The sequence below is a fragment of the Bemisia tabaci genome, chromosome 7, assembly GCF_918797505.1.
Source record: "Bemisia tabaci chromosome 7, PGI_BMITA_v3".
NCBI lineage: Eukaryota > Metazoa > Arthropoda > Insecta > Hemiptera > Aleyrodidae > Bemisia > Bemisia tabaci.
Window position 1 is genome coordinate 35,548,807 of NC_092799.1, and position 25,547 is coordinate 35,574,353.

A 25,547-nucleotide genomic window follows, 5' to 3' on the forward strand; every position below is an offset into this window, starting at 1 on the left:
ACCTAAAAGCGAAAAATGTAATTCTCGAGTATCTCGCGGACTCTCACATTCACTTCGTTAGCAACGAAAAAAGTGCACGAGACATTTTCTTAAGTTTAGATGCCATTTACGAGAGGAAGAGTTTGGCCGCGCAAATATCGATTAAAAAGAAGTTGCTCGCGTTAAAATTCCAAGGACAGTCAGATTTAATGAAATTCTTCACAGTTTTTGACGATTTGATGACTGAGCTGAGTGCCGCTGGCGCCACGTTGACCGAATCTGATAAGGTGGCTCACCTTTTAGTGACGTTGCCAAGCAGCTATGATGGTATCGTTACAGCTATCGAGACTTTGTCAGAAAACAACTTGACATTAGCTTTTGTTAAGACAAGGCTACTTGATCATGAAACAAAGCTGAAGGGTGATGATGATACAAGCCCCAAAGTCCTCCTCTTGGACCACCAAAAACGAAAGTTCCCACTAAAGGGTTCAAAGTTCAATTCTCAAAAGTTCAATCCGAACATTAAGAAGAAGAATAACTTCAAACCTTTTCAGAAGAAATCAATGGGATGTTTCCATTGTGGCCGTAAAAATCACGTGATCAAGGATTGCATTTACAGACGCAATCAATCGAGCCAAAATTCACCGAGACCCAACTTAAAGAGCGTGAAAGTTAAAGATAAAGATGACTATTCACCCGAAAGTGCAAATATCTCTGCTTTTGCCTTCATGGCGGGTGAATCTCAAGGAAATCAAGAAGCTGGATTCTGGATCCTGGATTCTGGAGCATCGGCCCATATTTCAAAAACTGATGCATTCTTCAACAGCAGCGTGACACTAGATCCTCCAATGAAGATTGCCATCGCAAAGAGTGGAGCCTTCATCACTGCCCTTAAAAAAGGGAATATCAACGTTACGACTCAATCCGGGTTCAGCGGACTTCTCGAGGACGTTCTATTCTGCCCTGAAGTTCCTCATAATTTATTGTCCGTGAAGAAAATCCAGGAAGCTGGATTCACGGTCACCTTCGATCAAAAGGGCGTACAAATTACAAAGGGAAGTACAGTGTTTTTCAAGGGTAAGCCCTTTCATAATTTATTTTCGATTACATTTTTGATTAATTCCCAGAATGCAAACATGCAAGTTTATAGTGCGATGGGCAATACTACTTATAAACTGTGGCATGAACGCTTAGGACATATTGGCAAGGGAAAATTTTTAGAGTTGAAAAGACATAACATGTTTGATGATATTGACAGGATCAAAAATGTTGCAGTGAGTGAACATTTTTGTGAAGCTTGTATTAAAGGTAAGCAAGCAAGGTTACCATTTCACAAGATAAAAGATAAAAGTCACGTCAATAGAGCGTTATTTATAGTACATTCAGATGTGTCTGGACCAATTAGTCCTCCAACTATTCTGAATAATCAGAATTACTTCGTTTTATTTGTTGATCAATACACTCACTACTGTGTAACTTACTTGCTTCAACAAAAATCGGGAGTTTTTCCTGCTTTCAAAGATTTTGTAGCCAAAAGTGAGGCTCATTTTAATTCAAAATTCGTTACTCTCTACTCAGATAATGGTGGCGAATATTTCTCCACTGAGATGAAACAGTTTTGTATAGATAAGGGAATAACATATCATCCGACCATTCCACGAACGCCTCAGTTGAATGGGGTGGCTGAAAGAATGGTAAGAAGTATCACAGAACGGGCACGTGCAATGCTTCATGGAGCTAAGTTAGATCTTGCATTTTGGGGTGAAGCTGTCCTAACAGCTACGTATCTGATAAACTTGACTCCTACCAAAGCTTTATCAGCATGCATGACTCCGTATGAAGCATGGCATGGAAAAAAGCCCAAAATAGAATTTTTGAGAGTTTTTGGTTCTACGGTCTATGTCCACAACAAAACCAGGAAACGAAAATTTGATGAAAAATCCTGGAAAGCCATTCTAGTTGGTTATGAACCAAATGGATATAAAGTGTGGGACGTAGAAAACGAAAAATTTGTCAAAGTTAGAGATGTAATTGTTGATGAGACAAATTACCTGGTTTCGAGGCCTGTGCTGAATTTGAATAATATTCTAGAAAATCGAGATAAATATGGTGAAACCTATGGTGATAGGAATAGTGCAAACCATAAACTCGATAATGGTCAAGTATCAGTTTCACAGCAACGAGCTGGAGTAAATGAAAAATCAAACACGTGTGAGAAAACATGTGAGCCTTTTAAACCTGAAAACTCTAACAAGGACAAAATGGATGATAAGGATGTGAATGTTAATTTACCTACAGCAAACTGTGACTCAAAGCCCCATGAACTGAGAAGGAGTGAACGAATTAAGGGATTGCCACATGTTAGTTATGATGAAACCGATGATTTAACTCGGTACATTTTAAGTGCTCAATCACTCGAATGTGACATTCCCTCTTCCATTAAAGAGATCGAGAAAAGCCCCGACAAATTAAAATGGAAAAAAGCTATTCAGGAAGAAATTGATTCTTTATTAATCAATAAAACCTGGAATATTGTGCCAGAGCCCATAGGAAGAAACATTGTTGCATGCAAGTGGGTATTTGCAATTAAAAACAATGAATTTGGGGAAAAAGTAAAGTATAAAGCTAGACTTGTAGCCTGCGGCTATAGTCAGAAATTTGCGGAGGACTACGACCAAACATTTGCGCCAGTTGCTCGAATCGCTAGTCTTAGAATCTTAACAGCTTTTGCAAACCAATTTGACCTGTTAATTCACCAAATGGACGTCAAAACTGCATTCTTAAATGGAGTTCTAAAAGAGGAAATTTACATGAGAATACCAGAAGGGATGGAGAGTAAAGAAAATCACGTTTGCAAACTAAATAAGGCACTATACGGTCTTAAACAAGGAGCACGATGCTGGTTTGAAACTTTTGAAATAAAACTCCTTAAGGTAGATTTCAAAACTTCACCTGCGGACCGTTGCATTTACTTTTTGGATAGGGGTGATATTTCCAAAAATATTTACGTTATTCTTTACGTCGATGACGTGGTAATAATTTGCAAAGATCTTAAAACAATGATGAGTTTCAAACGCTATTTAATGAGTGAATTTAGCATGGTAGATTTAGGCAGCATTCGATTATTCTTGGGAATTAAATTCGAAAGAGGTAATGAAGAGATAACCATGAGTCAATGCGCTTACATTGACGCAGTCCTTAAAAAATTCAACATGAGTGATTGCAATCCTATTAGCAACCCTCTTCCGAGCAAATTAAACTTCGAAGCTCTCAATTCAGACGAAAGGTGCGACGCGCCTTGCCAAAGCCTTATTGGATGTCTCATGTATATAATGCTGAGTACTCGACCCGATTTAAGCACTGCAGTAAATATTTTGAGTCGATTCGCTAGTAAAAATAACAAGGAGCTATGGCAGTGTTTAAAACGAGTCCTGAGATATTTGAAAGGATCTCGTGCTTTGAAACTTACGTATAAACGAAATAATGATCATGAGCATATTCTAAGTGGATTTGTTGATTCTGATTGGGCAGGAGATTCAACGGACAGGAAAAGTACCACTGGGTTTTTCTTCAAACTGTTTGGTGTGTGCACCGTTAGTTGGAATACAAAGAAACAGAAATCTGTTGCTGCCTCGTCTACAGAGGCAGAATACATGGCCCTATTTGAAGGGGTTAGGGAAGCTCTCTGGTTGAAGTCATTACTGCATAGCGTAAATTTGGCAATACAACGGCCAATCCCTATCTATGAGGATAATAACGGTTGTATTAGCATTGCTAACAACCCGTCTAGTCATAAAAGATCGAAACACATCGATATTAAATATCACTTTTCCCGAGAGCAAGTTGAAGAAAATACTATTATCCTTCATCATTTGTCCACAGGTGATCAGCCAGCAGATCTGCTCACGAAGCCTCTACCAACTCCGACCTTCTTGAAATTCAGAGCTGAATTTGGGCTCCAATCAGCCAGTACCGAGTGAGAGATTTGATGAGGTTTTCATCTGGGTTTCCCTCATCCTTGCAACAAATGTTGAATCTATTTTCTTTTCTTCCCAGATATTAGATAAAGTTAAAAGAATTTTTTTTTGACGTTTTAAACCCCCCCCCCCAAAAAAAAAAAAAAAAAAAAAAAAAAAAAAAAAAGTCAAATTTACATTTCAAATTTACATTTCATTTTTCAATGTCAAAATTTAATCCCCAAGTTAAATTTTGAGGGGGCGTGTTGGCGAAAAGCGTCAGCTGTTTTGTAAAGTTTTGATTCCTCCAGTTTTTCATTTCTCAGTTTCAGTTCGGTATGATACCTTGCCCATAAAGGTGATCTAAAAGCGTCCTCCGAGTGTTATTTCTTTCCTTACCACCTTTAGCTTTTACCTTTAGCCTTTAGCACTTTCAGATGACGCGATAAAAAAAATTGCATGCGAATTCTCCATCGGCAGACCGTCACTTTTTTCATTTTACTCACAGTCAGGAAAATAATACACCCCCCCCCCCCCCTAAATCCATCGTTTCCGTAATTGCATGAGATCTTATTGTGAAATACACCCAGTGCTGAAAAATGTGAAAACCGCGGATAAAATTGCCGCACTGAAGAAAAAGTTACGTGTTTTATAGACATATCGCCGCACTGAAGAAAAAGTTACGTGTTTTATAGACATATCGTCCGTTCCGGGCTCAGAGACCGAAAGTTCCGGGTGCTGGAGCCGTTGCTTCGTTTGCTCCGGGTACTCCGCCTGGAACTTTTGGCCTATGAGCCCGGAACGCGGACGGTACGTCTATGTAGCCCGTAATTAGTATGACTTCCACGGCCGGAGTTTTTTTTTCGGTGCTCGAAATTAAACTCGCGATCAAGTCATGTTTTTTTTTTCTCTGTGGTCCTTGCCATTCTCGTATCTCGGCAAGACCAAGCTTAATCGAACGTGAAAAATCGATAGTTACTCAAGCAGGCTGCTTCATTTAGAATCGATTATTATTTGATAGACTCGAACGGACGAAAATTTTTTGGCTTTCAACTGTCGAGAAATGCCTCGAGCTAAGGAAAATGAAGAGTTCAGTGCTCGAACGTGTCGAACCACTTTATTCTGATCCCGAGCAAAACAGGTTTTAAATTAAAAGAAGAACTCTCGTTTCGCGCAAGATTTTAGGGGGGCTCTGTCACCCCAACAACGCGACCGTGACTTGCGCGTTTGTATGGACCAAACTTATCCCCCATTTTCTTGAGTCCTGTCCTGAATAAAAGTGACAGAGTGTCGTGATAACAGACCCTCTAATTACGTACACCTGAACAGAGTCTAAAAAAGTAACCTAGAAGTAACAATTCCTGCCTGATTTTTCTTTCAAGCCCCGAGGAATGAAAGCCGGAGACGAAGGACAAAATGAACTTAAAAAAATTCCGTACTGAAAAACGGAAAACCGCCACAGTGAAAAAAAAAGTTACGGGCTACACATACCTACTGTCCAGGGTGGCAAGCGTCAGGGAAAACCGGGAAAACCGGGAATTGTCAGGGAATTTTGAGTGACCGGGAAAAGTCAGGGAAATGTCAGGGAATTATTGCCGCGGTCAGGGAATTTTCGTAGCGCATCAGCGCATCTTATGAACTAACGTGTACATTACGTAGCAAACAGAGTTCCGTCCCTCCTCCACATGGCAACAGTGTTCCACGATCGGTCATTTCCGTCCGACTCCGTTGGGTGTCGTTCCTTTTCGTCGGTCCCCCACTCCTCCGTCATCGTTGTGACTTACCAACCTATGCACACTAAAAGAATGATCCTGTCGGTTATTTCGTTGCGCCCGGCGGCTTTCGGTAGGGGGAACTAACAGAAACACGCGCGGATCGGGAATCGTTGACAACCGTGTACCAATAAAAACAATTTTATTAATAACCTCGAGTCAGGTCCGCGCAGATCGTGGTGTATACTATGCATAGTTCGAATCTGCCGTGTTTTGGTAGAAAACATGTAAGGTTGGTGCAACTGCATGGCTGGGCGGTGAAATCCTCCTAACCTAACATCGTAAATGAAGTGGTGCTGGTATGGACAAATGGAATTTTAGAAAGTCGTCAAAACGCGTAGATTTGACAGCATCGAGAGTACGACTGCGAATGGCATGTGCGGCAAATGGACGGTACGACTTCATACGTCACTCGATCGCCGATTTTCTCAGCGCTGCCATGGACCAAGAGAATAAATAAGGACCCCCAACTCCGGTTAGCGCTGACATCAGCGCTCCCTGGCAGAGGGTGTAGTGAACTAAACCGATGATTGGGTCTTCCTGTTTATATTTCCATGCACCACCTATTTAGGCTTATCATTCAGTAGTGCTCATAGAAGTTTCTAGATCCTCGTATCCTCGTGGTCGCCCTGCAGTTTTGAAGAGTTTAGTGTGAAAAGTTTCCCATTTTCATTTCAATCTTCGTCAGTCTTCGTGTACATAAACTGGTATTAATGTGAAGTGTTATTTCTAACCGTTTTACTCAGCAGCAACTGCTGAGTAAGCCAAAGGAAGTGTGTATGTAGTGTGCAGCAGGAATCAGGATTGTACTTTTAGCCGAAGGCGCCTCTCTGTTAAGTGAAATCTTTTTAGTGAGAAATAGTGTTGTACTGATAAAAATCAACTGAGTGTCACAAAATCAAAGATACTTGACTTCAAGCATTTCCTTTAATTTGATTATTAGCAAGTCTCTTTGATTCTGCGTCAGAAGTTGACTGAATCATCTTTGCTCGTGTTTTGATAAGATACTTCAAATCAAAGTCTTTCGCATTGACCTCTGCAGAAGGTATGTATCTATACAATTTCATTAGTTTGCGAAAGTAAAATTTATTAAAGTATCCACACAAATAAATAAATCATAGATAAACAAAGAACATTGCATGGAATAACATACTATAGAGGTACGATCGTGGACCGCTGTGGCGTTAGTTCACCGCACCCTCTGCCAGGTTCGCTGCGAGCGCGCGTAAACGGTTTTTAACACAGGTTAGCATAGGGAGTTGGGAGTCCTTATTTATTCTCTTGGTCCATGGCGCTGCCACTTCGGCACCCCGTTTGTCCATACCTGTAGTAGAGTGTACCTTGGGTGCTGGTGCTGAACTGAACTGTCCGAATTTCGGATTGTCTCTTTTAAATGCATTAAGTGCATTAATTTGTTTCAATATAAGTGCTAGTTTCTTGATCTCCCAGACCTATAAGTTTATTTGTTCCTTTTAATTTAATAAATTTATGAACTTTTTTCTGTGTTCAAAATCTTGTTTTCTTGCTTTCTGTTTTTGCTCCCTCATACCATGTTCAGCATCTTTCTACAAAGTACTCCCTGAATGGCTAGTGTTATTATCTTAGGACGAAATTTTGTAGCTATTACGGCACAATCTCATAGCTTTTGCAGCTGACCGATTTCAGTGATTTTAATACAGAGACTGATTCATCGTACGCCACTCCTTCCCTTTCACACATTATTAAGAAGTTAAATGAAAATTTAAAATTTTAATTAATGTGTGTAATTTTTTTTCTGAATTTTCTTTGATTGTGAAATGGTTATCTCTTTTTATCAAAATAAGTTAAAGATGTGCATTCCAGGCTATAATTCATTCAATTATTCAGCACCGAATTTACCCACAACATTCTGAGTGCAACTGCGCGTCGATGACTTTAAAAAGTCAGGAAATTTAATCGTATTCAGAAAAAGTCGCGGTCTCTTGCCTACAAAAAGTCAGGGAATTTTATTGTAAAGTCAGGGAAAAGTCAGGGAAAAGTCAGGGAATTTTGAAATTGAACTTGACTTGCCACCCTGCTGTCCGTTCTAGGCTCAGTGGCTAAAAGTTACTAGTGCTGGAGCCGTAGCTTAGACTGCTCCAGGTGCTACACCCAGAACTTTCGGATTCTGACCCCGGCACGCGGACGGCATGTCTGTATTGCCCGTAAGTACGGCTTCCAAAGCCTGAGTTTATTTTTCCCGTGTATGTTACATAACGCTTCGCTGATCGTCGCAAAAACGAAATAACAAAATCATTAGACAGCCTCGCCTCATTCACTGGTAAAAAAAACCTCTAAGACCAATGCCGCATTGAATTGACTTAAGAGTGCAGTTTCTTGTCGCCGGATTTAAGAGTCTTGAACTCTTGTTTCAACCGGATTTTGCATTGAAACAAGAGTCCAGACTCTAAAATCCGGCGACAAGAAACTGCACTCTTGAATCAAGAGGTTTTTCTTACCAGTGTTCCCCGTTTTCTCAGGTGTGCCTCATTCAGGGTTGCCACAAAATTTAGAAAATGAAATTCCGACACATTTGAATAAAATTCCTTGACAATTGATGATTGCCATACGGCCAAAAAGACATAATTTCAAAAGTTTTCTGGTAAAATTTGTTGTTCTAAATGTCAAATGCATTCTAAAAAGCTACTAAGGGTGCATTAACGATCATCCCCTGACACTTCCGTTATTTTCCCTGACAATGCCAGGATTTCCCCGACTTTGAAATTCCCTGGCATTTCCCAGTTTTCCCTGACTGGTGCAACCCTGCTTAATCCAGGTCCGAATATTTGGACGGAGTTAAACAGAAAGGAACCAAGCCACATCGGGATCGAACCGAGAAAAAGAGGTTTAAATGTTGGCTCCTTCATAAGACTCAATGTAAAAGATAAACTTCAAGTTCAATTTCTGCAAAATTTGCTCCAACAAAAACTTTGAACTTTTGGCGATAGATAATAGAGCAGTGGTTGAGTTCAATACCACTCATAACTCAATTTTTTCAAAAATACGGGTTGGTTCTTTTCTGCTCAACTCAGTCCATTTCTGCACCCCTGATGGACACCAAGCTTGGAGTTGAGAGAATTTCAATCGGTCGGTGAGGTTAGGTTCCTTCGGGAGGCGGACGGCTCCGTTTCACTTTCCTCGGGGAACGGGAGGGGGGAGGGGGGCGCGATGGGATCTCGGATCGGGAATCGGGGATGGGGAACGAGGGCAGATTGAGCGATTGGGGGAACCGCGGAGAATTAGAAGAAACAATCGACTGGAGACGACGTGCACGACGCTGGCATAAATCAAAATTGAATTTCACACAATTCACACGGGCCAAAATGAAAAGATGGGCCGGAGCCGATAAAGTTGATTGCTCATCGCCCCCTTTCGCTCCGACTCCGGCTCCATCAGTGGCGTGGCGTGAATTGCGATGCATCGATTGTTCTGCCATTTAAACCTGTGGTAAAGAATCGATGATTAGGGTGTTCGCTGCGAACATCCTGATTATCGATCCTTTTCCATAGGTTTAAATGGCGTAACAATCGATCTACAGGGTGTTCGTAAAGTCCCCTCCCCCCCCTCTAACTTTTGACCTAATTGAGGTAGAGATTTGAAACTTGGAGGGTGTTCCTAGATCAAAGGGAGCTACTTTTTGACCCCCCCAAAATTTTGGGGGGCCCCATTTTGGGGGGGTTACGGACCCTAACTTTTAATTTTCAAATGAGAAGACCCCCTTTGTGATACCTCGTTCGAAAGAGCATAAAAAAAGAAAATTTTTCGCGCAAACCGGAAGTCATTATCTCAAACCGTTTCAAAATGGCGGCCGGTCAAAGTTCCAAATGGCCGAAAATTGGCACCTCTGCTATTTGCACATGGATTTGCTTGAAACTCGGTATCTGGGGGTATTTTGGCACGAGAAAAACGAATTTAACGTTAGATTTTCAAAAAAACCCTAATTTTTCAAAATGGCGACCCGTTTAGGCTCAAAAAGGCCGAAAATTTGACAAACTCGATTTTTTTGCCAATGGATTCACCTGAAATTCGGTATCTGGGGGTATTTTGACCCGAGAATAACGAATTCAACGTTAGATTTTTAAACAAACCCTAATTTTTCAAAATGGCCGCCGATTAAAGTTCAAAATGGTCAACAATTGGCAACCTCGACTTTTTGCCGATATATTCGCCTGAAACTCGGTGAAATAACGTCGAATTCGTTTGTTTCCCACCCAGATACCCTCAAACACCGAGTTTGAGGCGAATCTATCGGCAAAAAGTCGAGGTTGCCAATTGTTGACCATTTTGAACTTTAATCGGCGGCCATTTTGAAAAATTAGGGTTTGTTTAAAAATCTAACGTTGAATTCGTTATTCTCGGGTCAAAATACCCCCAGATACCGAATTTCAGGTGAATCCATTGGCAAAAAAATCGAGTTTGTCAAATTTTCGGCCTTTTTGAGCCTAAACGGGTCGCCATTTTGAAAAATTAGGGTTTTTTTGAAAATCTAACGTTAAATTCGTTTTTCTCGTGCCAAAATACCCCAGATACCGAGTTTCAAGCAAATCCATGTGCAAATAGCAGAGGTGCCAATTTTCGGCCATTTGGAACTTTGACCGGCCGCCATTTTGAAACGGTTTGAGATAATGACTTCCGGTTTGCGCGAAAAATTTTCTTTTTTTATGCTCTTTCGAACGAGGTATCACAAAGGGGGTCTTCTCATTTGAAAATTAAAAGTTAGGGTCCGTAACCCCCCCAAAATGGGGCCCCCCAAAATTTTGGGGGGGTCAAAAAGTAGCTCCCTTTGATCTAGGAACACCCTCCAAGTTTCAAATCTCTACCTCAATTAGGTCAAAAGTTAGAGGGGGGGGAGGGGACTTTACGAACACCCTGTATTCGCAAAGCACGCCACGCCACTGGGCTCCATGTCCACGATTCCGCCGCCAACCCGACAGGTTCTCGGATCCATTATACCTTCCCGCTTCCCGCTTTCTCGCGTTCCGGAGATCGTCCATCCCGGGACGGCTTTCCCGAGGCCGCAACCTAGTTCCACTTGACCAGTGGCCGCTCTTTCGAGTTGGCAACACTGGAAACACTGTTTTTCTGCGATGGATCCTATCAGGGTTGCCACCGAATCCAGAAAATGAACTTCCCTGACATTTCTCCCAGACACATTTTGGTGAAATTCCCTGACGATTGAAGATATGCCAGATGGTAAAAAACGCATAATAAGAAAAAGTTTTCAGGTAAAATTTGTTTTTGGAAACCTAGAACCCATTCTAGAGAGCAAATTAAGGTAACTTAAAAATTTGTCCGGGACATTTTCATCATTTTCCTAGACTTTTCAAAATTCCCTGACATTTTCCGGTTTTCCCGGGATTCACTGACTATGGCAACCCTTTCGTAGTCGATAGTGGTTCGAGACAATAGAACATAATAATCTCAAACAAAAATTTTAGGATTTGAGTCGGAAAAGCTGATAAAGAGAAAATTCCTAACAATTTCACTTTTCACGGCCATTTTCAACTCAAAGGAATAGGAATCCATCACAAAAGACCCGTTGCCTCAGATTCCTAAATTAACTGTTGAGGCTATGTGTAAACGTTGAACCAATCGACATCGATACAATCTCACCTGTTTGATGTATCGAATACGATTGAATATATCCTAAACAATCGATTTTGTCCTTGAATGTATCCTGAACAAATGTTTGGATTCCTTTCGGAAGTGTATCCAAGGCGTATAATTCCACAAGATTTGAAATTCTTAACACCTCAAAATAAAATTTTTAAAAAAAAAAACAGCAACAACTCTCAGTCTCCACAGTATTTAAGGCACTCCCAACCTTGGTCTCGACCGCGCGGAACAACCTCCACCCCTCTTTTTTCAAAACTCGCTCTATCAACTTCCAACAATGCGGCCGCAGTAAAGTGACAAGGCCGAGTCGATCGGAAAAGGAAAGGGGAGCTCTTTCCCATGGCGGCGGCGACGGCGGCGGTAGGGTCACTGATCGGGCGAGCGGCAACGGCCTCCCGAGGGGGTCGCGGGGGGGGGCTGCGGCGTGAACTTGGGGCATTATCGAGTATCGACATTGTCGGCGAGTTCGCGTCGCGGGGAGAAAGGAGCAGAGCGGCGCGGCAGACGAGGAGGCCGACCAAGAGGAGAGAAAGTGCTCCGACATCCGTGCCAACCGGATACGCTCCATACGCCCGACACCGCCGATACGGGGATACGCGCCCCCACACTCTTCCACCGTCCAGGACGGGGGGCCACAGCCGAATCGTACCTCCGGGGAAAACACCGCATCAGCTAGAGTCCATTCATACTGAGAGTAAAGACAATGCGAATACATTTCTGATTGGTTCCCGTATTTTTGGCCCTCACAGTATCACAAACGGGGATAGAGATTACATTATCACCAATCGCAAAGGTTATAAACTGGAATGGACCGGGGAGTGGAGATGTTGCATGTGTGAGGAATTTGCGATTTGACTCTTGATTCTGATGTAAAAGTTCGCGAGAAACACGATGGTGCCACTGGTTTTCTCTGAAATCGTCTCCCAAGCTCAAAAAAAGCTCTCAAGTTGAGGCCAAAATGGAGGGGATATCCCACCCTACCCTGAGAGTCCACCTCTACATCAAAACAAACTCTCCATGCAAAGATATGGAGCAAATACATTAGCAGGGTTGCCGTGTTTTCAGTTTTGAAGTCCCCAAATAAAGTGGCAGCCCTGTCAATGTATTTGCTCCCTATCTTTGCATGGAGAGATTGTTTAAATGTAGAGGTGGACTCTCAGGGTAGGGTGGGATATCCCTTCCATTTTGGCCTCACTTTGAGAGCTTTTTTCGAGCTTGGGAGACGATTTCAGAGAAAACCAGTGGCACCATTGTGTTTCTCGCGAACTTTTACATAAAAATCAACGGTCAAATTGCAAATTCCTCACACATGCAACATCTCCATTTTCCCGAGTACACTACTCGAAATTGAACGAATGAACCTGAACATTTCAAGCGAACGTATCCGTTCAGTATTCTTCAGAACTAAACATGCTATTGGGAGGTGTTCGGCAACGTTTGAGTGCGCATACGTCATACGTCATATCCACGAACTAACAACGTTACGTCACAATCGTTTCGACTCGGACGAACCTTCGATGCAAATTCATACTAACATCCTAGAGGCCATCAAATTCTCACAAGAACATAATCCTCAGCACCAAGGCCGAATTGAGGATTTTTAATCTTAGCACGGAACTCCCCCGCTAATGGCTGGAAAATCCCCCCCCCCCCCAAAAAAAAAACTGATGATTTAATAGGAACACATTACTACAAGACAGACAAAATGGAATCACGTTTTCGTCAACCCGGTGAAGATATCATACTCGTGATTTTAATGAATTATGGAAAAAGGAAAATTATGGAAGAACGGGGGAAAAAATTGCCGTCCGGTGCAGATGCACTTATCTCTCTTGCTCTAAATCCGGCTCTGCTCAGCACAACTGCAATTAATAAAAACGGGGGAAAATCTTCGACACACTCGCACTATGTTTCTAAATCGAACAGTGAAAATTCTTCATTTGGCAGGGGAAAAAAGAGAGCCTATCGATCAAACAGGCCTGAGTTCCCAATTTTCTGCAGAATCCTCGACTTTCCTCGCGAGACAAGAAAACTTGCTAGAATTTTCTGAGCAATACTGTTTGTGCGAAATTTCTTTACTTTCCCCTGCTTCCTCTCATTTAAAAATAAATTTAAAAAAAAAAAAAATTATCGGCAGAGCTCATTTTTCTCGATGCACTCCATTGAACTACCCTAAAAAGTTACCTGCGTCCTCCTAGAAGTCTCTGCGAGGTTCATGTTGAATTACATACACGAGAAAATTTCTAAAAGGCATCCTCTGGCATCCTCCTTTAATCGGCCAAAAGGATTGAAAGGTTCGGCGATTTGATCCTGGACGCGAAACGGCGAAACACGAGACAGAACTCACGAGAGGACCCGGTCACGATGGGCGCTGCGACTAACTGCAGCGCCTCCTAAGAGCGGCGATCGTCAAGTTTTCTGCCGACGCGACCCCTGAGCCCTGACCCTAGACCCTGGATAAGCCGCCAAAATGCCGACGCGGCAGCTCCAAAGTTCTCACAGCCGATAACTCCGCTTCGTTACCCCACGGTGAAGCAGCTGGGCCACGTGTAGAGATCAACTTCTATAAAAAAAGCTCAATAAACTCCCTTAGGTTATGTCAAAATAAAAATTTCATCCCAGACGATCAGAAGTTTTAGCGTCACGTCGGTTAATAGCAAAATTCAAGGGAAAATGTGCTAACCAATGGACCAACGGATGGCTAATGCTCTTTGTGTGGATATGACGTCTGACAACTCCTTTCTTTCCCCAGTTCTATAGCAATATGTCTTCTGGGGTAAGTATGATTGCATTGGTTCCTAAGCTAGGTGCTGGAGTACCTATGCCTATACCTGGAGAGTACGGACAGATCGAAATATGGAGCTCCTAGGTCCTGAAAGGGCAGCCAACCCTCTTGTACGAAAGACACAAGAAAAATGTCGCTGCCAGTCCTCAGATTCCAATATCAAACCATGTTGGCTAAAAATGTACATAAATGAGCGTACTTCCGCAAAAATGAGAAAACATAGGCATGTCTAAAGTGAGTCAAATACGTGCTAAACAAACGACGTAGTATGATGACTGACTAAAAAACAAACATTATTCTGGATTATTTGATTTCAGAGGTTGGCTGCCCTTTCGGGCCCTTAAAGCTCCATATAACCTAACCTCGCAATTATTTCCCTACTCTCTCATGACAGCTACCGACGGCCTGCTAATCTGCCGTGCTAAGGAAAAACGCCGAATGAGCCTTCAAACGTTGCCATATTTCCTTCATAAAAATGTAATTTACTGGGAAAATTGTGTACATTTTTCCTCCAGATTTTCAGCAAGTATTGCTTGAAATTTTATCCAACATATCTGAAAATTTCAAGGAAAAATATGCTTAACTTTCTTTAAAATACAGCTTTTATCCAAGGAAATTTGGTAACTCTCGAATATTCATGCGCAGGGTGTCTACTAAAACAGGCTGGTCAAAAAAAAGTACTTTTACGGTGCTTTTTCAGTACATTCTCAAGAAATTCAGTACCTCCTCCAACAGAAAAATTCCGTACCTTTTCAGTACCTCCATTTGACGAAATTAGAAAAATTCCAAAAATTTGAAATTGCGACAAAAATGACAAAAGATTATAAGAAATTTCGGACCTTTTTGCGGAATTTTCGCACTTTTTCAGTACTTGCGGATAGCCCTTAAAAAAATCAGTACTATTTCTGGACTTTCCGGAAATTCCGGACTTGTAGACGCCCTGATACGGCGTTCTTCTTCAGCACGGCAGTATTGCGCCGCAATGAAAGAGCAAGATGAACTTAAACGACTTAGTGCCACGATTCGGATTCCGTCTGCGAAAGGACGGCGGATGTCGGGGGGGGGGGGGGCGACTTGTGGGTGTTGGAGGGGCGGAGGGAGGTTGCGGGAAGGCCGCAGCCGCGCCGGGGGCAAGAATGAAAGGAGGAAGCGCGAAGCGGGCGCGGGACTCCGGGAGTGAGCGGGAGCGGGCAACGACAGCGGATCAGGTCCACGGAATCCAACCCAAGTCGCCGTTGCTGTTGATGCGGTGAAAGTGGGTTACCGCCGCCGCAGCCGCCACCGCCACCGCGTTCTAAACAAATTGCACATACACTCGCCCGGGCCCCGGTGAAACGTAGCTCGCCTCTCCGGAGAGCGACTCCCGACTCCGCGGAACCGAAACCGCACGGGAAAAACGCCAGCTAGTCCAGCTATGAATAATCGATTATCGATAATTCCCCATTAGAAACCATGGTTAAGAATCGATGGGTAAAGTGTTCGATGCGACACCCTGGTTATCGCTCCTATTCCGTGGGTTTAAAGGGCAGATCAATCGATCTTGCGAGGCGTGAATCATCGATTATCGATATTTCTCCATTTGAAACCGTTGTTAAGAATCGATTAGTAAGGTGTTAGATGCGACACCCTGTTTATCGATCCTTTTCCGTGGGTTTGAAGGGCAGATCAATCGATCTTGCGAGGCGAGAATCATCGATTATCGATATTTCCCCATTTGAAACCATGGTTAAGAATCGATTAGTAAGGTGTTCGATGCACGAGCACCCTGTTTATCGATCCTTTTCCGTGGGTTTAAATGGCAGATCAATCGATCTTGCGAGGCGAGAATCATCGATTATCGATATTTCCCCATTTGAAACCGTGGTTAAGAATCGATTAGTAAGGTGATCGATGCACGATGCGACACCCTGTTTATCGATCCTATTCCGTGGGTTTAAAGGGCAGTTCAATCGATCTTGCGAGGCGTGAATCATCGATTATCGATATCTCCCCATTTGAAACCGTGGTTAGGAATCGATTAGTAGGGTGTTCGATGCGACACCCTGTTAATCGATCCTTTTCCGTGGGTTTAAATGGCAGATCAATCGATCTTGCGAGGCGTGAATCATCGATTATCGATATTTCCCCCTTTGAAACCATGGTTAAGAATCGATTAGTAAGTTGTTCGATGCGACACCCTGTTTATCGATCCGTTCCCGGGGGTTTAAATGGCGGATCGATCGATCTATCGCACCACTGAGGTAGCCTCCAGCTAAGATTCTACACCTGCTCCAAGCCGCATTTCCAGCGTGTCCACAGGAAGTCACAGAGACGGAACCGATTTGTGCGACAATCTACTTACAAAGAAAAGCCTAGCCACAAAGCAAGCAAATAGAACTTTTTGATCTTCACTTTTCCTTGTATAAAAATTGTCCAAGAACGACTTCGTAATTGGTCAGTTGCGCTGGTCACAGAATCGTGTTTTGATGCTTGATCCTTGTAGACCAGCTGAAAGTGATAAGATCCGTCAAAACAACAACTTTCTACGTTCGATATCAACCGAGATATCGCGCTTTGGAGAATTCGGTTTATGATGTCATCCACCGCGGCAGCGACACTTGCAGTGGAAGAAACCGAGGGTGTCACTGCCGCGGTCGATGACGTCAAAAACGGATTTTTCAAAGCGCGATACCTCGGTTAATATTTAAAGTAGAAAGTTGCTGTATGGACGGATCTTAGTGCTGTAAGCTAATCTGAAAGAATAAAACATCAAAACAGAATTCTGAGACCCGCACAACTGACCCATTGAATAATTACTACCTGGAGACCACACTCTAATCTTCAGGCTGCTTCTGCGGCTGCCCGAGTGCCCAGTGAGTTCCTATTGGTCTCTTCATTCACTCCATAGGAATCCATTGGGTTCCAATGGGTTCCCATAAAATCCCCATGAGGACCCACTGAAATCACTGGAACTTCCAAGGGACCATTTCATCAGGGATCTAACCTTGCGTAAAAGGTGACTGGATAGGAACGATTCCGCAGAAACTGAAAGTTGGTGAAATTGGGTCTTCCGGCTAAATTCGAAAACGAGGAAATAAAGGCCCGCCCGGGGTACGCGACGGGGGAGCGGGGCGCAGTCGACACGGACAACGACAGAACGTCCTAGTTGGAGACCTGCCATTTTGATGAATTTTATCACTGTGTCTTCTCCGAGACAAGTGCTTAACGGTGATACATTGAGTGTTGTACTACGAGAGACGACACAATAACGAACCGTCTAATTTGTTACCAAAACGTTTCAAGTTTACCCGGCATAAAGCTCAACGAATTGGGGCGTAGGTTTGGTGCTTTGCTCCTATTTCCGATGCGTTGTGCTGCTAGTGCTCCCAGCTCTTCCCTTAGAGAAGCCCAATATGGTTGACATTGAAAGATTTGACAAGATCTAACGTGACGTCAAAATTCAATCCTTTTAATCATGGTCTAATATCGTAGCGCGTTACGCCGCTCAGAATGGCGAGCATTGTAGTAAGTAGCTGTAGCTGGTGTAAGAAGCGGCCTTTGGAGGGCGCTCAGCGCCCCGGGGTTGGACCGCGTAGCGGCCAAGGGGCCGAGCCTCCTAGTCTGGTATAATGATACGTAAGGGTCATTGCTTGGCTTACCATAATCTCCGTGAACGGTGCAGAGTTGGGTGTGGGCGGGGCAGAGGTCGGGAGAGCCCTGCTGGCCGTTGGAGGCGTACTGGTGGTACTCGGGCTGCGGCTGGTAGTACTCGTACTGTGGGGAGGCGGAGGCCGGCATGGCGGAGCAGAACATGGCGTCATTGTTGTTGTTGTTTTGGGCCGACGGCGAGAGGGGGTAGTGTTGCGAGGCTTCGACCACCGGCTGCCCGGCAACCATCACTCGCTCCAGGGGGGCGGGGGGGCCCAGGGGGAACCAACACCCTCCCGGGGAACACAGCCACGGGGGGAACCACGAGGATCACACAAACACACTCACACTGAACACACTCCGAAGCACTGATCACTGGAAGGCACTCATTCCTCCCATCCTCCGCTTCATCCTACGCGAAACAGGCACCAAAAATGACTTGTGTTACTTTACCTGAAACACACAAAAGAAAATTGCCCATTAGATCACACATCGTAAAAAAACAGCAAAACATATCTTGAATACAGAGGGGCGATACCAAAATAACGCGACGTTACGATATTCCGCTCTTCGTACCCTCAGTAACGCTCCTTAGCGGGAGCGGACTGGCTCGAAATCAAAGGGAGCGATTGCCACCGGAATAGGGTTGGGGGAACTTCCTGGTAAAGTGGAAAATCCTTCAAATGCTCTGCAAGATTTCTTGGAATGTTTCACTTGGGGCACCCGAATTTCGCCTAAAGAAGTACTCACGGAGCCCCTCCAGCTAAAATGTAGGGAGCAATCACCCACAAATCCCCGGGACGGTCCGTATCTGCTCCATAACGTTGCGCTGAGCCCCTCTAAAAAATTTCATGACACTGGTCCCAACCCAACTCTCAAAGAATACCATGGGAAAAAAACCGCGTTGAATTCACTGAAGACTTTGGGATACTTAATTTCATTAAATTAGGTAAAAGCCTACCCCATTAGGTAAAATTACTACAAACAATGAAAGTATAAAACGGTGGCTGTTTTCTTGTAACCTTTTTTAAGCGCCAATTAATTGAATTCCTGGATACTACGAAGAGACAATCTTCAAAAACCCGTAAAAAATGTTAAAAATCGTTACGTAACGCTTCGCTTGACGCCCTCGTTTGATCCGTAACGTTGCGTAATGCCATCAAAGAAGACCCGCTGCTACTCCTCCGAAGGTCACGTATTATATCGAACGCCCTCCAGAAATAGCCGCGCAAGATACGTTCGAAAAGAGGGATGAGTCAAATCCACAAAGGGTTACTCACGAAGAAAAGGCGACGGCGGCGGGCGAGGTGGAAAAACGGATATCAAAGGTCGTTGGCTGTGGGGTTGCCGGCGGTGGCGGGGGGAGCGGGTGAGTGGGTGGCGGAGGGTGGTTCGGGAGGGGTGAGCGAGGTATCCCATTCATGAGCCGTGTCGTCGGCCGACATGAATGGGTTGGGAGAGCGTGGCCGTGTGGCGCGGCGCGGTGGTGGCGGCGGCGTGGCGCTGCGCGAGGATAAGCTCGCTGCGAAGTTGGAGGCACGTGCAACGGTGCATTCCGCTCGGCGCTCGGGGTCCGGAGCCGGGGCCCTGACCTTCCGCCGCCGTCGTCGTCGCCCGAGCCCGGCCCGACTGCCAACCGCCGAAACCTCCGCCGCCGCGCCGCCTTCTCGAACCGCTCCCCGACCCTTAAAAAAGTCCCTTTGGTGGTATCGGTTGCCTAGAGTCCCTTTATACTGAGAGTCAAGACAACACCCCTCATGGAGACACAAACGGGAATGAAGATTATAGAAATTGAACGTTTTTCGTAATCTTTGATCGGCCCATTCTCAAATTCCTTTCTCCGTTCCTTCTCTCATTCCGTTTGTTCCTTGTCGAACCCGAAATTCCCTGGTCCATTCCAGATTATAAACTTTGCAATTGGTGAGAATGTAATCTTTATTCCCGTTTGTGACACTGTGACGGCCTAAAATACGGGAACCAATCAGAAATGGATTCACATTGTCTTGACTCTCCGTATAAAGGGACTCTAGTATCGGTTACCCAGCAACGATCTAGCAACTAAAGATGGGATGACCCTATGCTTATGCTACGCCAGCAGTGAAATTCGTAACGCACCTGGACCTGGAGCAACAATTACCACAGCAGGGTGTCCACTGAAACAGGCTGGCCGAAAATCAGTACTTTTGCAGTACTTTATCAGTGCATTCCCGAGAAATTCAGTACCTCCTCAACTGAAGAATTCAGTACTTTTTCAGTACCTCCAAATATTTGACGAAATTCGAAAAATTTCTAGCCCAAATTGCGACAAAAATTAAAAATTCCGGACTTTGTTGGCCAATTTCCGCACTTTTTCAATACTTCCGGACCACCCTTAAAAAATCAGTACTATTTCCGGCCGACATCGGTTGGTCCAGTGGTTAGCGCAACTGATCACAGACCTAGATGTCCCGGGTTCGAATCCCGGCCTCGGTGGCAAGATTTGATGGTCTCAGATCTTGTCACCGTGGAGTGGCATGGATGTTTCTCTTCGTTTCTTCCTTTGTACTTCTGTTTCTACTGTTGTTGTAATCTTCCCATCATTTAGCGGTGGCTGTTTGTCTACACGACTAAGGCCAATGAACTATACCTAGAGTGCGCAAGCTCTCAAAAAAAAAAAAAAAAAAAAAAAAAAAAATGCTATTTCCGGACTTTCCGGAAATTCCGGACTTGCAGACACCCTGCACAGAATTTGGGAAATTAAATTCCCTGACATTTCCTAAATTTCCCAGACACGTTTTGGTAAAATTCCCTGACAATTGAACAAATGCCAGATTTTTTAAGAAGACATAGTCAGAAATAGTTTTCAGGCGAACTTTGTTGTTCGAAATGTCAAACCCACTCGAGAAAGCGAATGAAGATTATATGACGATTTTCCCCTGACGTTTCCATCAATTTCCAGCGCCGGATTTTCCTACTTGCCGCCCATGGGCCGCCTGTATTTTGCCGCCCCCTTCTCATTCGTTTTGAAACATCAATAAAAACCATCCAAAGAACGTGCCAGCAGGGGAGGGGTGCATAAGACGCGTTTACTCGTGTTGAACACATTTTTTGGGAAAGCCCTGTCAACACTACTAGCAAAAGGTCACGGAACTTTGCGCGAAAGTCGAGTGTCGTAAACCTATCTATAATGGACAAGGCCTTCCATCCATAAAAAATGAACGAACAAATTATGAACAAACACAAAGTTTGGTCTTATGATTTTAACTTCCACCGCCGCGCCGCGCCGACCGCACCGTGTTTGGCGCAATGCGAGAAGTATTCACGCATTCTTGTAGGCGCTGTCCGTTTCACGCTGTCCGCTATGACCGCAGTGTGTTTGATGCAATGCGTGAAGTATTCGTGCAGTCTTGTAGGCGCTAATATGTGTTACATGCCGGTTGCCGCGCCAAGGGCTTCTCCTTTTTATCTCAAGTCCTCGTCATCATTTCTCCCTAAGTCGCGCCGTTCCAGGCCAAATTGTGTGTTTGGTTTCTCTCTCAACTCGACTAATTAAAGGTGCTGTCTCTTGTATCACTGAAAGACGACAAAATTAGAAATTACTATACTCTCAGGAAATGAGAGATTTTGTAGCCTTTTCTCGTTTGTAATTTTTTTTTCTAAATCCGATTTTTTTTTATACCTACATTTAAAAAGGTTGCAAAATTTGCCGCCCCCTAGATTTGCCGCCATGGGCCGCGGCCCATGTGGCCACCCCCTTAATCCGGCCCTGTCAATTTCCCTGACTTCTTAAAATTCTCAGACATTTTCCGGTTTTCTCTGACTGTGGCAACCCTGCGGTTTCCATAGTATCTTATGGGACTGTTGCTGAATTAGGACTTGCATCAAATTCAGAACCGACTGTTTGGAAATCTGTGTCCAGATATGAAACTTAGCCATTCATCAAGTGAGTTTCCGATACAAATTTCATCGCTAAATCATTTACTCTCTTGTGTATGAAATCCAGGGTTAGATGTTTGACGAGAGGCTTTCCGAGGGAGACGATAGACGACCTGAGCATCACCTGCAGGTACTTAGGATGTTTCGAATTTCCGCTGTTGAAATGTAAAGCGTGAGTGTTGGACTCGTGTGATTGGAACAGGCGGGGGTGGCGAAGGAGCCGGAGCTGAGGCGTGGAATCCCGGTTATCCCGCTCATGCCGCTCCAGTTATCGGATTAAGTTTGAATTGCTGGAATTGCACAAATTGCTATAGCCCTGACTGCTTCCTGCCCGAGTCCTCCTCAGTCCTGAGCAGACTCCTCCACAGGCTCCCGCCCCGCCCCGTCGCACAGTGGATCGAGTCAATAGGAGAGGTTGGACAAAGTTTGGAAACTTTAAACGCCTATAACTCCGTTCCTACAAAATTTTGAGGTTCTAGAAGTGATCTCATTGGTTTTCCCGTAAAATTTTCCTCTAAGGGCACCCCTTGAAATTTAAAATGTGATGAAATAAACATCAAATTTCGCAGTTTTGGTCAAAAATTGTATGTCCGGTCTCTCTGATTGACTCGATCCACTGTGCGCCGCGCCACACAGTGGATCGAGTCAATCAGAGAGGTCCGACACGAAATTTTTGACTACGACTGCAAATTTCGGTGTTTATTTCGTCACATTTTAAATTTTAAAAGGTGCTCCTTGAAGAAAATTTCACGGGGAAACCAATAGGATCACATTAATAACCTCAAAGTTTTGTACCTATAAACAGAGTTATTAGCGTTTAAAGTTTCCAAACTTTGTCTACATATAATCTCTTCTACTGACTTGATCCACTGTGCGGCTGTGCAACTGCCGTCTGAAGATGACAACTTTGCCTCCGGCGCAGATTGCATCGAGTCAATCAGGAAGGTCCGACATGAAATTTCTGACTAAAACTGTAAATTTTGATGTTTATTTCGTCACATTACAAATTTTAAGAGGTGCCCCTAGAGGAAAATTTTACGGGAGAACCAATGGGATCACTTCTAGAACCTCACAGTTTTGTATGAACGGAGTTATTAGCGTTTAAAGTTTCAGACCACCCCTGCGTGAAAACAAGGAAGTATGGTGCATTTCTGTTTACGTAGGACCATCGACTATGGCTGTAAAAATCCGACGACGGACTAAACCAGACTATTTTAGAACACTGCACTTCACCGAATGCTCCATCGACGGCGTGTTACGCATTCTTAGTAAGTTAACTCAGTGAAAAATCCAAGCTCCCGAAAAAAATCCATCCGGGTGATCCGGGCATGGCCGCACGTGGGAAGATATTACGCTTGATCAACGAGATCTAAATGTTGCCAAACTTGCTGAGAAGATCGGAATCATAAACGGGATTATTCGTGTACTTAGGTCAGGTTTTTTTCACATTTCCCTCCGTGCTGACTTGGTTGCCATTGGCGAAAAAAGAAAAGCCCGCAGACACGAGCGAGCAAATACAGCGAATAAAATATCCGTTGATTAACTAAAAAACAATGTTTTGAGCATACTGGTGAATACCTTCGATTAGAAATACGCCTTCAATCCCGCCTACAAACAACCAACAAACCTACAACTACTAACAAACCTACTGGAGAGCACGAATAATAATCTACTCGAGAAAAATGACGGATATCGCCCAGTCAGGGTTCGCCTTCGATTTTGCCGGATACGCAACAAACCTACTGCGAAGCGCGAATAGTTATCTATTCGAAAAACGGCGAGTATCGTCCAGTCAAGATTCGCCTTCGATTTCGCCGGATAGGCAACAAACCTACTGCAGAGCGCGAATAGTTATCTACTCGAAAAACGGCGAGTATCGTCCAGTCAAGATTCGCCTTCGATTTCGCCGGATAGGCAACAAACCTACTGCAGAGCGCGAATAGTTATCTACTCGAAAAACGGCGAGTATCGTCCAGTCAAGATTCGCCTTCGATTTCGCCGGATAGGCAACAAACCTACTGCAGAGCGCGAATAGTTATCTACTCGAAAAACGGCGAGTATCGTCCAGTCAAGATTCGCCTTCAATTCCGCCGCTTAGGCAACAAACATACCGAAGATCGCGAGTACTTATCTATCCGAAGAGCGTATATTTTCCTCGCTCCACCGACCTTGATTGAACCGAGTGGTAAAATAAGAAAGACCAGATGGCACTCAGGACGCTATGAGTTTCCATTCCTGAGTCGACGAAGAAGAAAAGAAAAGGGGGAGAAAATAGTATTAGCATGAGTTGGAAGGCCTCGTCGAGCGAGGCCCATTATAAAAGTTTTCTGGGAAATACCTCGAGTCAAGGCAAACGACTTTTAACGACGGCTGCGGCCACGTCGCGGGTGGAGCGGAGCGGGACCAGTGGCGTGGCGTGCTTTGCGATATATCGATTGATCTGCCATTTAAACCTATGGAAAAGGATCGATAAAATGGGTGTTCGCAGCGAACACCTTAACAATCGATTCTTTACCATAGGTTTAAATGGCATAACAATCGATACATCGCAGTTCACGCCACGCCACTGAGCGGAACGAGACGACCGGGAAGGCAGCGAAGGAAAATCAGGAGGATCTTGAAAATTCGTCGCTTGGCTGACAGAAGAGCGCAACTACAATTTGAGATGAGCCCGAGAGAGCGTTAAGTTACATAGACAACGAGGTTCAGTGCGAAATGCAGTTATGCCCCTTTGTCGGGAGGGGGACGAATTCACGGCTTCGTCTTGCTGAGCCGGCACACTGGAGGACCGCCAGACAAGGTGCGAATATATGAGGTATGAAGTTTGTTTTCTCATCAAAATTTCATGTGGAACAGGATTTATGCCGTGCTCAAGAAAAACGCCGGTCGAACGTTTGAATGTCGCCGAATTTTCTCTCGAAATAATATAATTTCGAGAAAAGTCATTAATATTTCTCTTTCATTTCCAGACGCTTCAGATCAAACTACAAGCTAAATTCTCTACGAAAAATTGGAAGAGCAAAACGGGTAAATATTCCTAGAAATTCTTGACTTGTCGAAGGAAAGGCGACGTCTGAAGGCTCATACGGCGCGGCATTTTCCCTAACTTCCAGTCAATGAAACAAACCACGACTCAAATTTTCAGGATTACCACGGCATTTGGAAGATGAAATTCCCTGACATTTCCTGACACATTTGAGTAAAATTCCCTGACAGTTGAAGATATGCCGGACGGTTAGAAAGACACAATTTGAGATAGTTTTCAGGCATTTGTTGTTCAAAACGTCGAACCCATTCTCAAAGGCAGATAGAGGTGAATCAACAATTTTTCCCTGACATTTTCATCATTTTCCCTGACTTTTCCAGGTTTTCCCTGACTTTATAAAGTTCCCTGACGTTTCCTGGTTTTTCCTGACTGTGGCAACCCTGTCAAATCGCACGCTAAACGTTTACGTGATAGTTTCTATTCTAAGAATAAAGCAATCAGGTATTGTGCATTGTTTACACTCTGAACAACACAGGGCATGGAGGGACTTCTAGTTTTCCTCTCAAGCCTTTACGACTGGTGATAATTGTTTCCACGTAAGTAAAACTATTAATTGACTCTCATTCTGCAAGAAATCGAACGCAGAACTCGCCGCTTTTATAGTCATTCGCTTCTCTCTTCTTTCATAGCTTTGCCTTTCAATTTCAAAAATCAGTCCGCTGAAAATCCCAGTTTGAGACTGGCCCTCAAGAATTTGTCAACTTGTCACCCTGCCACCATGCGTGCTGCCGACCAGCGCAGCGTTTCTGTAAATCGTGGAGACGATTTTAACCCAGGAGTAGCGCTATGCGACATGGAAACGGAGATGGATTCGCGGTCTTTCAATTGCAAAT

At 44.1% G+C, this 25,547-nt stretch overlaps 1 protein-coding gene across 4 annotated transcripts in view; it reads right to left on the reverse strand.

The window, feature by feature from the left end:
- mtgo (miles to go) overlaps positions 1-25,547 on the reverse strand; it is a 219,763-nt gene that overhangs the window by 71,772 nt on the left and 122,444 nt on the right. The window contains exon 2 of one of the 4 annotated variants that reach the window (XM_019044000.2): positions 17,765-18,206. The exons of 2 other annotated variants lie outside the window; for them this stretch is intronic. In XM_019044000.2, the coding sequence (XP_018899545.1) occupies positions 17,765-18,002 (238 nt within the window). In that variant the 5' untranslated portion in view covers positions 18,003-18,206. Of the gene's footprint in view, positions 1-13,525; positions 13,728-17,764; positions 18,207-25,547 lie in introns of those variants that run through there. One more of the 4 variants, XM_019044001.2, reaches the window with a different exon arrangement.